Source organism: Euleptes europaea, chromosome 5 (assembly GCF_029931775.1).
Source record: "Euleptes europaea isolate rEulEur1 chromosome 5, rEulEur1.hap1, whole genome shotgun sequence".
Lineage (NCBI taxonomy): Eukaryota > Metazoa > Chordata > Lepidosauria > Squamata > Sphaerodactylidae > Euleptes > Euleptes europaea.
The window spans coordinates 89,199,570-89,214,000 of NC_079316.1; the positions used below are offsets into that span (position 1 = coordinate 89,199,570).

The following is a 14,431-nucleotide window of genomic DNA, read 5'->3' on the forward strand; positions in this document are numbered from 1 at the left end:
GTCAAGGATCTTAAAACTTCTCTTTCAGTGAACTAATTGTTAAGACAAAGGGCACAGGACCACAGCAGCCAATCAAATTACAATACACAATTCACAGCATCGATAGACCTGTCTGCAGAACAAGTGCCCGGAGCACCAAAGCCGGTGTTCACCTGCTACATTTGCTGTTTTGTATTTCATGTTTTTTAACAGAGTCAAGAAATAAGCCCAGATGTTTCCAGACCCACTAAGCCACTCACTCTGAGAAATATTTCTTACTTTTTTTATATATATATACTAAAAATGAAGATGTGAAGACAGGAATGGAAATTCAAACACAAGCTCTGTTGAATATAAAAAAGAAATGGGGTTAGTTTACATTAATAGCATTATGATATGCGTATATTGGAACACTTTAATGCCATGGTAACCCAACAAAACCAATTCATGATTTCTACTGCTGTTTTCTGCAATTGCCTGCAACGTAGGACAAGTAGTAACCCATAAGTCTGTGAACACTGCTGCTGCAAAAGAGACGGCTGGCGAGAAAGTGATCGTAACGTGTAGAGGTGGGCAAAGATGATTAACTGCATTCAGACTCCTACCCATAAGGACATGGAAAACTAGAACAAGTGTGCCTGTGTGCGTGCTTTTGTTCCCCCCACCCCATCCCAACTAAAATCCCTGTAAATTAAAAAGAAAAAAAATCATTGCACAAGTCAGTCCCAACAGCACCATCTTCATGATCAAGCAGTGTGACGCAGCACAACCATCTCACCAGGCTATTAAGCCCCACTCTGTTTACTAAAGATTTTGAATATCATGATAGCTGGTTCAGTAATTTGGGAACTACCTAAATATCCTTAAATAGATTTAAAAAAATTCTAACAGATTCTGGCCCAAACAAGATGAATGCTAACTGGGAGAAAAAAATCTAAAAGGGACACCATTTACATTAAACACTTTCTTTAAAAAATATAGTTGTTCTTTTAAGTCAATTGGCCACAGTGGTGAGACATGTTCCTTTTTTCAGCCACTAAGAGTACCGTGTGCAGAGTTTCGCACCCCAGCTCACCAGCCCCATTGCAACAGAAAACCATGGCCACTGGATGCGACAACCTACACCAGTGCACAGAGTGTAATCTCCCAGGCAAGAGGAAAAGAATTGTGTCACCACTGTGTTGTAGGGTAACTGAAGACAGAAATCTCTGGGTCACTGCCAGTATGCGGTCGGAGAGCCTTCCATGTTCTAATAGAAAAGTCCATAAGGAAGCTGTGAACAGGATCAGTCCAGACGTAGATCCATCTCTCCAAATATCAGTCAATGTACTGCGATAGCCAACGGAAACCTTCACCATAGCCTTGCCTCTTCAGCACACTACACATGAACACTTCCATGGGGCGTGTGTTCAAGTCCTTCAGTGGCACGCTCCCCTGGAAAGTCAAATAAGAAGTCATTCTCACAGATTCCGTTATCCTAAGCTTTCAAACACAAAGAAGAGCAAACAAACTGTTACTTAAGGCTCATCCACTTGAATTTTGACACCGATTTGTCACATGACCATTCTATCTTTTGGGTGCCACTGCTATACAAGAAAACTTCAAGAACAGCATCTCATGCTATAGTAACAGAAGCAGATGAGTGGTAGCACAAACAGATGTACTGATTTTAAATTTGTGAAAATACTCCAAAACATTTGTCCATTCATATTCCTCCCATGAAAGGATAATGCTGCTGCAGTCGTCTTGTTGGTGGGCTTCCTAGAGGCACCTGGTTGGCCACTGTGTGAACAGACTGCTGGACTTGATGGACCTTGGCCTGATCCAGCATGGCCTTTCTTATGTTCTTTACAGCATCAGATTTATGGTACAAATCCTTCTACTCAGAAGAGCAACAAGGGCAAAAGTAATCCAAGATCCTCTTCATTAAGCTCTTGCAAGCCTCAGTGACAGATGCGTCATTTTATTATAGCTGTAGCTAACCGACTGATTTGACTGTCTGTACATCAGAAACAGACAGATGGAGAGGATATTTTCAGTAATTCTTCAGTATTTTAAAAGCTGCTAGAATTCAAATTTATTTAGACATTTATACACCACTTTTGTCCTCAACAGGGAACTAGAGCAGTTTACAATGTTATTCTCTCCCATCCATTTTAGCCTAACATCTACCTGTGAGGTAGGCTGGGCTGAGAGACAGTGACTAGCCCAAGAACACCGAGCAAGCCTTCATGGCAGAGTGGGAATTCAAATCAGGGTCTCCCAAATTCTAGCCTGACACTCCTATCACTAAACCATATTGGCTCTGACTTTGAAATATATTTCCATTATGAGACAAGAAACTTTTAAAAGACGTGGATTTTATAATACAGCACTAATTTTTCTTCCTCGATAACCAGATGGATTCCTTACCTTTCCTGTGGTCTGTCCATAAAGCCCAAAAATTTCTCGCAGCTTCTCCTCACTGATAGCTTCTGGTCTGTCAATTTTGTTACCCAAGATAAGAATCGGCACATTGGATATTGTTTCATCAGTCATTAGTGCCTAACATTAAAGAAGAGAATTACTTATGTCATAAAATATTTGCAGCAAGCAAGTAATGATTGTACAAAACTCTACTTGCAATTAGTGCTATGAAACCAATTTCTTGGCAGGAAGTGTATTCAAGCTTGCACCAAGATTCCTTCTATTCTGGATTCTCACAAAATTATATTAAAATCTAATATTACAATAGAAACATCTCAAAACAGGGCTAGCCTAACCTATTTTAGAACTCTTGTGCCATTTTGGAGGACAAATATTTTCCATGGGCTAGAAGGAGCCAGAAAGTCATCCACTCCGATTACCCACTGTATGATGTGTGCATGTGTAAGGTGTTGTCAAGTTGCAGCCGACCATGGTGACCCTGGAGGGTTCTCAAGGCAAGAGATGTTTGGAGGTGGTGTGCCATTGCCTGCCTCTGTTTGGGCTGAGAGAGTTCTGAGAGAACTATGACTGGCCCAAGGTCACCCAGCAGGCTTCGTGTGAAGGAGTGGGGAATCGAACCTTGTTCTCCATATTAGAGTCCACCGCTCTTAACCACTACACCATGCTGGTTCCCGCATAATATGATCAGCCATATATTAACTCCCAACCGATCAGAGGGCCACAAGCAAGAAGTAAGAGCGGGGCTATTAGCACCATCACTAGCTAAACAGCTAGAACTGATGTCTGAAACTGCTCGTCTGAAACTGCTCTTCTGACTACTTTGCTATGTGAGTCCACCACCTTGGAATCATTTACTACATTTTTCCATTTGTCAGTTTCTTGAGGAGAAAAATACTCCACATACACCAGGAGTAAATAGCATAACAGCACCTGTGTCATCAGCTAAAAATGCTACATACGTTAAGCTCCACTTTGGATTCCATGAGACGTGAGTGATCTGCACAGTCCACTAAAAAGACAATCCCATTGATTGCTGGTAGGTAGTTCTTCCAGACACGTCGAGCTATAAGGGAAAGACATTCCTGTAAAACCACAGATTAGGAAATAATGCAACCACCACAAGCAAAGCTTCAGGAAATCAAGGTGTGCTTAAGCTGCTTTTAAACTCCAGCTTGCTATTGGAACAAAAGCCACCACTACTTCCCATGATTATCCTTTTGACAAATGTCAAATGTCAGTAATTTGAAAGAAGCTTTAAGTGAATTCACTTGGGTACTAACTTTTCACATTCTTATGGCCACATCTTGACAGTAGTCGGTTTTGTCTTGCTGACTCTCAGTGTGAGGCATCCTGCAATACTCAATACTCACATATGCAGAAAGTTGTATCCACGGAGAAATTCTACAGCCATTTCTATGACCATGCTGTCATTCTATACTTATTCCAGGATGATGGAAAGAACTGTGGGGTTTCTCCGTGAATAGCACACATACAAAGCTTGTGATACACACAAATCCTTCCAAAGGATCACCCTGTCCAGCTAATGAAATCTCTTTAGTAACACTTTGCCTCAGAAGAAGAACATGCCGTCACGTTGCAACAGACTCACGGCTACCCCGTGCATGGTGCGTTCCAGGCAAGAGACAAGCAGATGTGGTTTGCTATTGCCTGCCTCTGCACAGCAACCCTGGACTTCCTGGTCCAACCCTGGTCTTCCATTCAAGTACTAACTGTGGCCAACCCTGCTTAGCTTTCAAGCTCTGATGAGCTCAGGCAAAGCTGGATTATTGGCATTTGCATAAAAGACAGACAAATTTGTACTGCTGAACAGCGAATCCTCAGTTTGTAACTTCCTTTGTACCCCTGTACATTTCAAGTTTCAATATTTCTTAGCTACACCAACTTAAATGGTGCAAGAATGGAGCAGGTATGTGTTCCCTGTTCTGTATTTAATATTATACATGCCCAAGAGCACTGATTTTACACTTTACTTATAGCTTAAAACATTCTTTCCTCATTCATGACACTAAATACTCATAACCACTTTAACTGGTTACAGTGTCAGTATAGTGTTTCAACAACTTTATGATGCTACACCTGTGTGACTGTTAGAAAATCGTATCCTACTCAACTAGTGGATAAAAGCAACATGTAACTGAATTACAAACACCTAAAGGGACATATTAAATAACAAAACTTTCTTCTTGGGATAAGAACACACACAAAACTCATGTGAAACCTGCTAAATCAATCAGATTCTAGAACACCAACAAACAAAGGGAAGAAGGAAGCTTTGAGGCTATTAAGAGTGTCTGACAATGGAAAAAGAGAATGAGATTTAATAAAATTAACTAAATCCAGGATTTAGAAAAACAGACCCAACATACTTCTGTTCTGCTTCAAGCCAATGATATCTAGTCTGACAGAATAATCAACATCAAAAGAGAAGCACATATCTGCTAGTTTTACCTTGCTCGTGGCCACCAAGATCAAAAGTTGTGAATGTCATTCCAGCAATGGTCAACTCTTCTGAAGCTAGATAAGGAAAATGATTCATGAACCATAGTAACAGTAATGTTGCACAGATTGTCTCATGTAAAAGCGCCTGCTGCCAGAAGAAAGAAAGCACTCAAGATACATAACACCTTAGCCACATTTCATAGTTCAAGGTTAAGAATAATTGCACCCATATACTAAGAACTGGGAGGCTTCCAAATATTATGTAGAAAGTCATATGCAATAACTAATGCATGTCTACACAATCTCCTACAAGCTTTGTATTTCAACACATAAGGTCTGCTAAAAGCTTATGATTCTGAACGTTACTTTGAAGAGTTCATCCACAATGAGAACTCTCATTATGCAACTTCAGTAAAGATCTATGCTAAGCTACTGTAAAACTTATTAATCCACATCAGGAACTTTAAAAAGCAGAAGGACTATACCTGGTAACAACAAAAGCTAGGCAAAACTTACTTGGATGCAGTGTAGGAACATGCTGACCCAATCTGTCATCTTTTAGCATGTGCAAAAGGGTGGTTTTGCCTGCATTATCCAAGCCCAAGAAGACTAACTTGCCAGACTTCTTGTATAATCCTGCAAGAGAGAAAGGCACGTGCAGAAAATGCTAAATCAAGAACATTATTCAGGATGGGGAAAATAACCATGGGGGATTGTGAGGAGTGACAGGAGGCTCTCTCTAAATTGGGTGAGTCAGCAAGAATATGGCAAATGAAGTGCAACTTGGATAAGTGTAAGGTGATTCATACTAGACCAAAAAAATCCTAATTATAAATATAAGCTAATGGAGTCTGAACAACTCAGACGGAAAGATCTTGGGGTTGTAGTGGAAAGCAATGTGAGAAAGCAGTGAAAAAGGTTATGTTAGGAATTACTAGGAAAGGGAATGAAAATAAGATGGCCAATACAGTAATGTCCTTGTATAAAGCTATAATGTGGCCTCATTTGGAATCCTGCAAGTTTTGGTCAGCATATCTCAAAAAGGATATTGTAGAGCTGGAACAAGCACAAAGGATGGCAACCAAGAGGATTAGGGGGCTGGAGCCCCTTTGCAAAAGGGTTAAATCTGGACCATTTCAGTCCAGCAAAAAGACAGCAAGAGGGGACAAGATAGAGGTTTATCAAATTATGCAAGGAGTGGAGAAAGGGGACAGAGGGAGTTTTTTCTCCTTCTCTCATAATAGTAGAAATTAATAGGAAATAGGTTCAGACTAAAGGAAATACTTCCTCAACATGTAATCAAACTGTGAATCAGAGTGTATAAAAATCAATTATGTTTTTTAAATCAAAAATTGATTTGTTAATTTGAATCAGATTTTTAAAAATAAAATGCTTTTTGAGGAAAAAGCTATCTAAAGGTAGTTTTCTATTTAAGATACGTTGTAGTCCAAAGACTATTCCACAGGAAATAAGGATTAGTTTTTAATTATGTAGCATGAGGCTGTATATTCATGAAATGTTTAATTTCCTTGGTAAATGAATTCTCTTAATCCATTCACAATATCATGCTCTTCCAGAGGCTTCTGTTATTTTGGGCAATTTTTCTATCTAAAAGATATTATCACAGATGCTTGGTTTTGCAGTTCTCAAAACTGAGAATTTGTCTGCAGAGATAACATGCATCTTCTTCACAGCAAAAATGTTATAAAATACCGAGTTAAGAAAAAGACCTTAATCCCATTGTTCCTTTGCAAATCTATGCACACAGAACCAATCCCATACCTCTTAAGTGCTAAGTTTCAAGAAGTTCAACGATTGTTTGGAATAGATCTGTTTGATATAGATCTGCACAAGGAGCTCAGTGTGAGGAGGGAGGAGCAAGCAGTAAAAATGGAAGTGAAACCGTTTGAGCAGAATACTCCACAAATCCTGGGATCTTATAGCCTGAGGTTTATTATATAGCCTGAGGTATAGCCTGAGGTTTATTATATTATTACCTGTATATACTCGGGTATAAGCCGACCCGAGTATAAGCCGAGGTGCCTAATTTCACCCCCAAAATGGGGAAAAATTAGGCACCCGCGTATAAGCCGAGGGGGAAATGCACCCCCTCCCCCCCCACAGGCTTACCTGACCGGGCTCCAGGTGTGCAGGCAGGCGGTGGCAGCGCCCCCCTCCCTGTGCGCAGGAGGCCCCGCAGGGTCAGCTGGCAAGCGGGAGGACCAGCCTGGATGAGGTGGGGGGAGGGAAGAAACCGCCGCCGCCCAGCAGAAGGCGGGGTGGGGGTGAAGAAACCGCCGCTGCCATGCAGAAGGCACGATCGCGCAAAAGGCGCGATCGGGTGGGGTGGGGAAGAAACCGCCGCTGCCGCCGCGCAGAAGGCGCGATCGGGTGGGGTGGGGGGGAGAAGGCGGGACAGCCCGCCCATCAGCTGGCCGGTGGGAGCGCGCTGGGAGAGGGCCCCGCAGGCGAATTACCATATTGACCTGAGTATAAGCCGAGGTGAGTTTTTTAAGCCAAAAATCATGGCTAAAAAACTCGGGTTATACTCAAGTATATACAGTATGTCCCTGGAGGAGAAAATCTATAATGACAGCAGGCTATAAAAGTGGCACAGTTCATCTACCTATGGGTAAGGCAGGCATGCATGCAAAATGCAAACACTGAAACAAAGAAATGAAAGACCTGGTGGCCCATATGAAACTGGAGATAGTTCACCTTGCAACAATTTCTTAATTATCTATGTATTTCTAATAATATAGCCAAATCAGTATTTTTGATATAACTGTAAAACTAATCTGAAAAGTTATTATTCTAAAAATGAAACCTTAATCTAGTTGTAAATATTAAGATTATACCAGCAAGAATGAGTCTTTATGTGGAAAACCATCATTTAAATCTCATCTTACTGACAAGTGATATAAATCACATCCACCCTATGTGGAATTCACTGCCTGTGGCAACAGCGAGAGCCACAAGCATAAAAAACTTTGGAAGAGGTCCATTAATGGCTACTCACCATGGTGAATGAAGGCAGCCTCCATTTCTAGAGGGAACAAACCTTTGACTACCAGTGCTGGGAGGCAGCACCAGGAGAGGGCTTCAGCCCCTATGCCTTGTTTGTTTGGCTCTTTAAGGCAACTGGTTGGCCACTATGTGAAACAGTGTACTGGACTAGATGGACCACTGGTCTTATCCAGCAGGCGCTTATGTTCAGAGAGCAGTTCAATAATAAAAAATGTATTTTCAATATAGTATTGATTATCAAGCTCTTGTCCTTGGTCAGTAAGCTGTCAATTTTGATGATTTAATCAATTATTTCCTAAGATTAGTTATGAGACCCTTCTCCAGTGCTACTGTTGATGGAGAAAGCCATTCTATGCAACCGGGTTGGGCTGGTGCAGCCTTGGAAATAGGAATTCACTACTTCCTGTATTCCTATACCCAAATTAGCACTCTTCTTCCATCTAGGATTCACCTTTTGCTTCCTGTGTGCTAGATTGTGTGCAGTTCCGCTGCTAGACTGCAACTCTAGGTATTGTAGCTGTGTAATTACCCCTATTCAATTTGACAATACACACTAACAGCAGAAAAGAGAACCTTGGGATAGGATAATAAATTATCCAGGTTTAAGAATTAAAAGAGAGCATGCATGGTATAGTGGTTAAGTGCAGCAGACTCTAACCTGGAGAACCAGGTTCAATTGCGCACTCCTCCACATAAAGCCTGCTGGGTGACCTTGGGCCAGTCACAGTTCTGTCAGAACTCTTTCAGCCTGCGTGGAGGCAGGCAATGGCAAACCACTTCTAAATGTCTCTTGCCTTGAAAACCCTACGGGGTCGCCATGTCAGCTGTGACTCGAGAGCACACACATACACACAAGAATTAAAAGTTAGTGATCAAGCATGGTGTTCAAGCTAGATGGGGTGTGTGGGTAAAATAGAATACATTCAACTGACAAGAAGGAGGACAGAACGATGCTGCAAGATTATCTACAAAGAGATGAAAAATAAAAAGGAGTGGTGGAATTAAGTGACTGATTTCATGCTCCATTCCTCAGACTGCATAAAATCCACCTGTATATATTCACCCTTATTAGAGGCACACATTACATCTTTGTGCCAATGCTAAGCTCAGGCCCTGGTCATAGGCAAACATTTGAAGCCTTACCTAGAAACTGCAGCACACTGCTGAAGCCATTGTAGATCCATTCAAATATGAACGACATTGTGGGAGATCAACTGCCTAGAGGGGGGGGGGGGGAAACATATTTGGTTGAGAGCCTTGGATGCAAACCAGAACATTTCATTTATCACACTTACTTATGAACTAAATAAAACACTGTCAGTTAAAGCCTGATATCCAGCTACAGTAGTTCCTTCACAGGTTTAAAGATAATAGGAACAAATCAACACATCTCCTCTCAAGAAGGCTGGAAAAGCTATAAGCTATCAACAACTTACACAATAGCCTCTATGTTCGCTTGATTATCTGTACTAGTGTAATTTACATGTACTGCAGGTTAAAATAACCTTGTGTGTGAAAGCAAAGTTCTATTCCAAGAAAAAAAATGCAGTGGGACTGCTCCTAATTGTCACTACTCTATTTATGGAAGAGAGTTCTTACTACATGCAATGCAGGGAAGCCACTTTGATTATAACCATACATACCACAATAAAAAAGGGCAAGAAAGAAGTAAAATGGCTACACTTTTTGTGTTAATAAAACCACAGCCCTAAAAACATTGCAATGCATGAGCAGCCAGAAATCAAAGAGCACTGATGGACTTTAACATCAGTAAGGCCATTCAGTTTGCAACTGACTCACAGCTTCTTTATCTACCCCCAAATAGATTCATTTCACACTGAAGTGTATTTGTTAATTCGTTAATTCAGACATGGATTTCACTCTTACAACAAACGCACCCACCAACTTTTCAAGACAGAACAGAGTACGTTGAGTAGAAAGCCAGACAGCAATCCTCCCTCAACTCTATTTAGTGGGCCAAAATTTTAATCCAAGCAGCCCCCCCCACCAAATTCCCCCCACTTTCACTTAAAAGGTTTGGAGTATGGACAGTAATAAGTATGATTATCTTCTAGATAGCTCCCATGAGGTTTAAGCTCCAAACACAAATTTTGTTTTATAAGTGATCTTTATGAACATCTCTGAAAGGTATCCACAAGAAGCAGTTGCACATTTTCTGTCCTTGATGCACACACTTAAAACAATCCCTTTTCTCCTATTTGCTGTCTGAATCCAAACACAAGGTCATGGTTGCTGCCTCCCCCACCCCAACAACTGTCATGACTAAAACCGCTCAAAAGCAGAAGCCTAAGCAGCGAAAGCATCTCCCATCACTGTATTACTTGTACAAGTTTCCCCATGGCTTTCAAAGGCACAGAAACCCTACAAGCAGGGGTGTGTGCAAGTCCCAGACTTACAAAGAGGAAAACTTGGCATTTATAAAGCATGTTCTGTCAAGCGTTGGGAGCACCTCGCATTCCCACTCACAGCCCTAGACTGCAAGTCGTTGCCCTGGTGATGTGGTAAAATGGTTCGTAGAGGAGAAGGAGACCCAAGACCTAATTTGCAAGAAAAGAGTTATTTATTCGGAGCAGCTGCTACCCAGAGCACTCTACTGAGTAAAAATCTCTGAGCCCCAATTGTACTGAGGAAGGGATATTTATTCAAATTCAAGATATGACAACCCATCAACATCCAGGGTATATCTGATTATAATACAGAGAGGCGGCAGTACAGCAGCATCTTCACCCAGTTCTTGTTATGGTTTACTGTAACCCTCCATGACTCTTGCCCCAATTTCTTAGCACACAGAGATATTCTGCCCAGCGACAAGCTATTCCCTTGCTGCCCTAATACATTTCAGTACATTTTACAGAAAGGAAAAGAGATTATTACAAATTGCTAAATCAGTGGATCTTCCATGGTCAGGGGGAGTCTACCCTGCTGTCTCACTGGGAAGGCCGCTAACGAGATCGGGTGATCGCAAACTCAATCTCCCCCCCCCCCAATGGGGCTCATCCCGAGAGAGAGAGAAGGCCAGACACGACTCCGAGGCCTGGCTCGGGCGGTGGGTGGGTGAGTGGGGGGCTCCCACGGCCGGCCTCCGCCTTGCCACGACAGGCAGGGCCGGCCTTCATTGCAGATACAGGGGGGGCGAGTCGAAGGAGTCGGAGGGAAAAGGCCCTCCCCAAAGCCACGTCGCGGGGTCACGGTCGAGAGAAGCCTCGAAGGGAAGAGGGAAAGGAGAGGCGGGGGAGAAAACGCGGGAGGCGCCGGGGAAGAGGCCCCGGGGGAGGGCAAGAAGCAGTTCCCCCCCTCCACACATGGCCTTGGCTCCCTACGGGGGGGCGGAGGGGACCCCCCGTCCTCCCTCCCCGCCCCCACCCCGCCTGCGTGTCACTCGCTCTTCCCCCTCCCTCCCACCGGCTCGGCCCGAGCCAATCAGCGCCGCCCTCCCCTCAGCCTCCTCACGGCCGCGCGTTACCCTCCCCTCACCTTTCCCAGCGACGGCTCTCTTCCCGGCGCGGCGACGACGGCTGCGGCCCAACGGCTGCCTGCCTCCCTCCGTCGCGCTCCCCCGCAACCCCTCACCTCGCTCGCGCCTCAGCCGCCAGCGACACGCCGGAACTACGTCGCATCCCCTCCGGCCGCTACTTCCGGTGGTGGAGGGGAAGAGGGAAAGAAGCCGCTACGTGTCCAGTAGACGCCGCAGTGACGACGGCGATGACGTCCCAGCCCCGCCCCCTGGACGCCTCAGGTGGTTTCGGCGGGAGGGGCTGAGAGAGAGAGAGAGAGAGTGGGCGGGGCCGGGCGCTGCGTTTGTTTGTTTGTTTTTTAAATATTTTTTTTATTTTCTTGATATAAAATATCAACCTATAGAACAATATCCAAGGTTAAAGAGTAATAGTCATGCTAAATAATATTAAATAAATATTATTACTAAATTAACCACAAATTGACTTCGCCCTCTCCCTCTGCCATCTGTTTGAACTTTTGCTAACGGAACTAATCCCAATATTATTATAATTAATATATTCTTGTCCTAACATTATTAGATCAATACCTAATATAAAATTGATAAAAAGTGTAAATAAGGAATTAGATCAGAGAGTATTCTTTAAATGGTCCCATTGAGAATTAAATTTTTCCAAAAATATTAAACACATCGTTTAAGGGCGCTGCGTTTTTTATCCCGCTGTTCTTCGCGATGGTGTACGTGGCTCTCCCTCCCATTTCATTTTCATTTATTGGCATACCAAAAGACAGAGATAAAACAACAATATACCTCCAAAGGGCAATACATATAAGTTACAAGTTGGGTTAATTAAAACTTTTCTTGTTCTTTAAGAACTGTAAGAAATTCAGCCACGGTAGCTGTAATTTTAGGATCGTGATCACTCAAGAGAAATGTGCATTTCACTTCATTACTCCCGTATCTCTTGTACTGGAGCAAAGTAAATAGCAGTTTATCCCGCAGAGTCACATAGAAGGGGCAATGTAAAAGGACGTGGTCAATTGTATCCCAACAAATTTAAACCGCATGTGCATAAGCGTTCGTCTAGGGATCTGAAGGTATCGGCCTAAGAGCATCCTAGATGGGAATGCGTTAACCCTAACTAATAGAAAAGCGCGGCGTTGAGAAGGTATCTCTAGGTTATCTAGATACCTAACCATTTTACCCGATCCATTATTAAGGCCTAGGGCCGCAGGAGAACAGATGGGGGGGAAGAGCTGGGTTAAAATTCTGCAATTCTACATCAAGGAGACGTTGCTTGATTCTTTTGAAGATGTAAGATTCATTGGCCAGAGCAAGATTATCTAAATCAATTCCAATTTGGCAGAGTCTAGATCTAATCAATATGTCCCATGAGAAATAATGAAGTGAGGTAGGTCAGTCTGAAAGGGTCAACCAGCAGGCTTAACAGCAGATGCGAGGGGACAACTAAATGCTTACCCGGGTTGAACTGCACCACACGCAGAACTTCATTCGTCTTAAAACTGCCGCAAATAGTCGCCTATTTGTGTGTTGGTGTTGTTTTTTAAATGAGAGCTTCTAAGAGAAAAATTTCTATGGGACATTTTTGAGATCAGCCTCAAATTTGTTCCAAAAAGAGAAAATAACCTGGGTATAGATCACGATGGGTAGCTGTGTTAGTCTGTCACTAGCAGTAGAAAAGAGCAAGAATCCAGTAGCACCTTAAAGACTAGGGTTGCCAACTTCCAGTTAATAGCAATTTAATAGTGATCTTATTGCCTTATTGTTAGGTTGTATTATTCTGGTGCTATTTCTTTGAATTCTAACCTCTAGTTAATAGCAGAAGATCTCCTGCTATTACAACTGATCTCCAGCCGATAGAGATCAGTTCACCTGGAGAAAATGGCCGCTTTGGCCATTGGACTCTATGGCATTGAAGTCCCTCCCCTCCCAAACCCCACCCTCCTCAGGCTCCGCCCCAAAAATCTAATGATAGCAAAGAGCGACCTGGCAACCCTATTAAAGACCTTAACAAAATTGCTGGCAGGGTATGAGTTTTTGTGAGCCACAGCTCAGTGAGCTGTGGCTCACGAAAGCTCATACCCTGCCAGAAAACCTGGGTGTAGTTTGCCGGTGTGTGTAAATTTTAATATTTTTATGGCGTCTGAAAGCCTAACACGATTTTATTCTAGCATAAACCGCCAGAACCGCCTGCCAGAGTTTATAGGCTAGAGACTTTAAGTGCAGCCTGATAGAAGCAGGCTCCATTCGGCCACAGAAGCTGCCACCTGGATTTTCTAACTGAAACAGCGGATGGTTATCTTGCTCTTGTACAGCCATTAAGCACAGAAGCATCCACAGAGGCAACTCTGGACACATGCAGAGGAGAAATCAGTGGCATTTCTGACTAAACTGAGCCAGGAGCGAGCTGGACATCTAATTTCTGTTTTGTTTCTAAAAATACTAGTGACCACTTACACTAATGTAAGATCTGTATGATGTTATATCTGTGATTATTTAAAAGAGGGAGAGGGGAGAGGCAGCACTGTTTTCTCACTTCTCTCCAGCTAGTGCATATTTACCCTGTCCAAGGAGCTCTGGACAGTATACATTATTGTTTCCCATTTTATCCTCACAACAACGTTGTGAGGTAGATAAAGTGAGAGTAACTGGCCCCAAAGTAACCCACTGATAGCAGAATGGGGATTTGAACCTGGATCACCCTCATCTCAGCATTCTAACCACAATGCTATGCTGGCATCCTTTGCTTAGTCACTAGTGGGGGACACACACCTTTAAGTTACAGAATGGTTAAGGAAGTGCCAATATGGAATGAATGAGTCATCTGTGATCCACGCCCTTATAGAACTTTGTATTTAGTGTACGAAACAGTATGTTTTGCAACAAGGTACATTTCCCAATACCCATATTGGGCTGCATTCTGTGTTAGACCATATACCAAAATTATCTTGAATAGCTCCAGTAGTTTCTAGCAGACCAGATGATGAAAATCAAGGGTCTCAAGAGGTAATGAGAATCTAAAAGCAGAATGTTTACATAATT

General features: G+C 42.8%; 1 protein-coding gene across 1 annotated transcript; it reads right to left on the reverse strand.

Moving 5' to 3' along the window:
- Positions 1-1,079: 1,079 nt before the first annotated feature.
- On the reverse strand, positions 1,080-9,094 carry SAR1A (secretion associated Ras related GTPase 1A). The gene is made up of 6 exons (XM_056850357.1): positions 9,037-9,094; positions 5,383-5,502; positions 4,876-4,941; positions 3,366-3,469; positions 2,392-2,523; positions 1,080-1,413 (listed from the first exon to the last, which is right to left on the reverse strand). The coding sequence occupies exons 1-6, from the start codon at positions 9,092-9,094 to the stop codon at positions 1,297-1,299; spliced, it is 597 nt and encodes a 198-aa protein (XP_056706335.1). The 3' UTR covers positions 1,080-1,296.
- Positions 9,095-14,431: the final 5,337 nt, after the last annotated feature.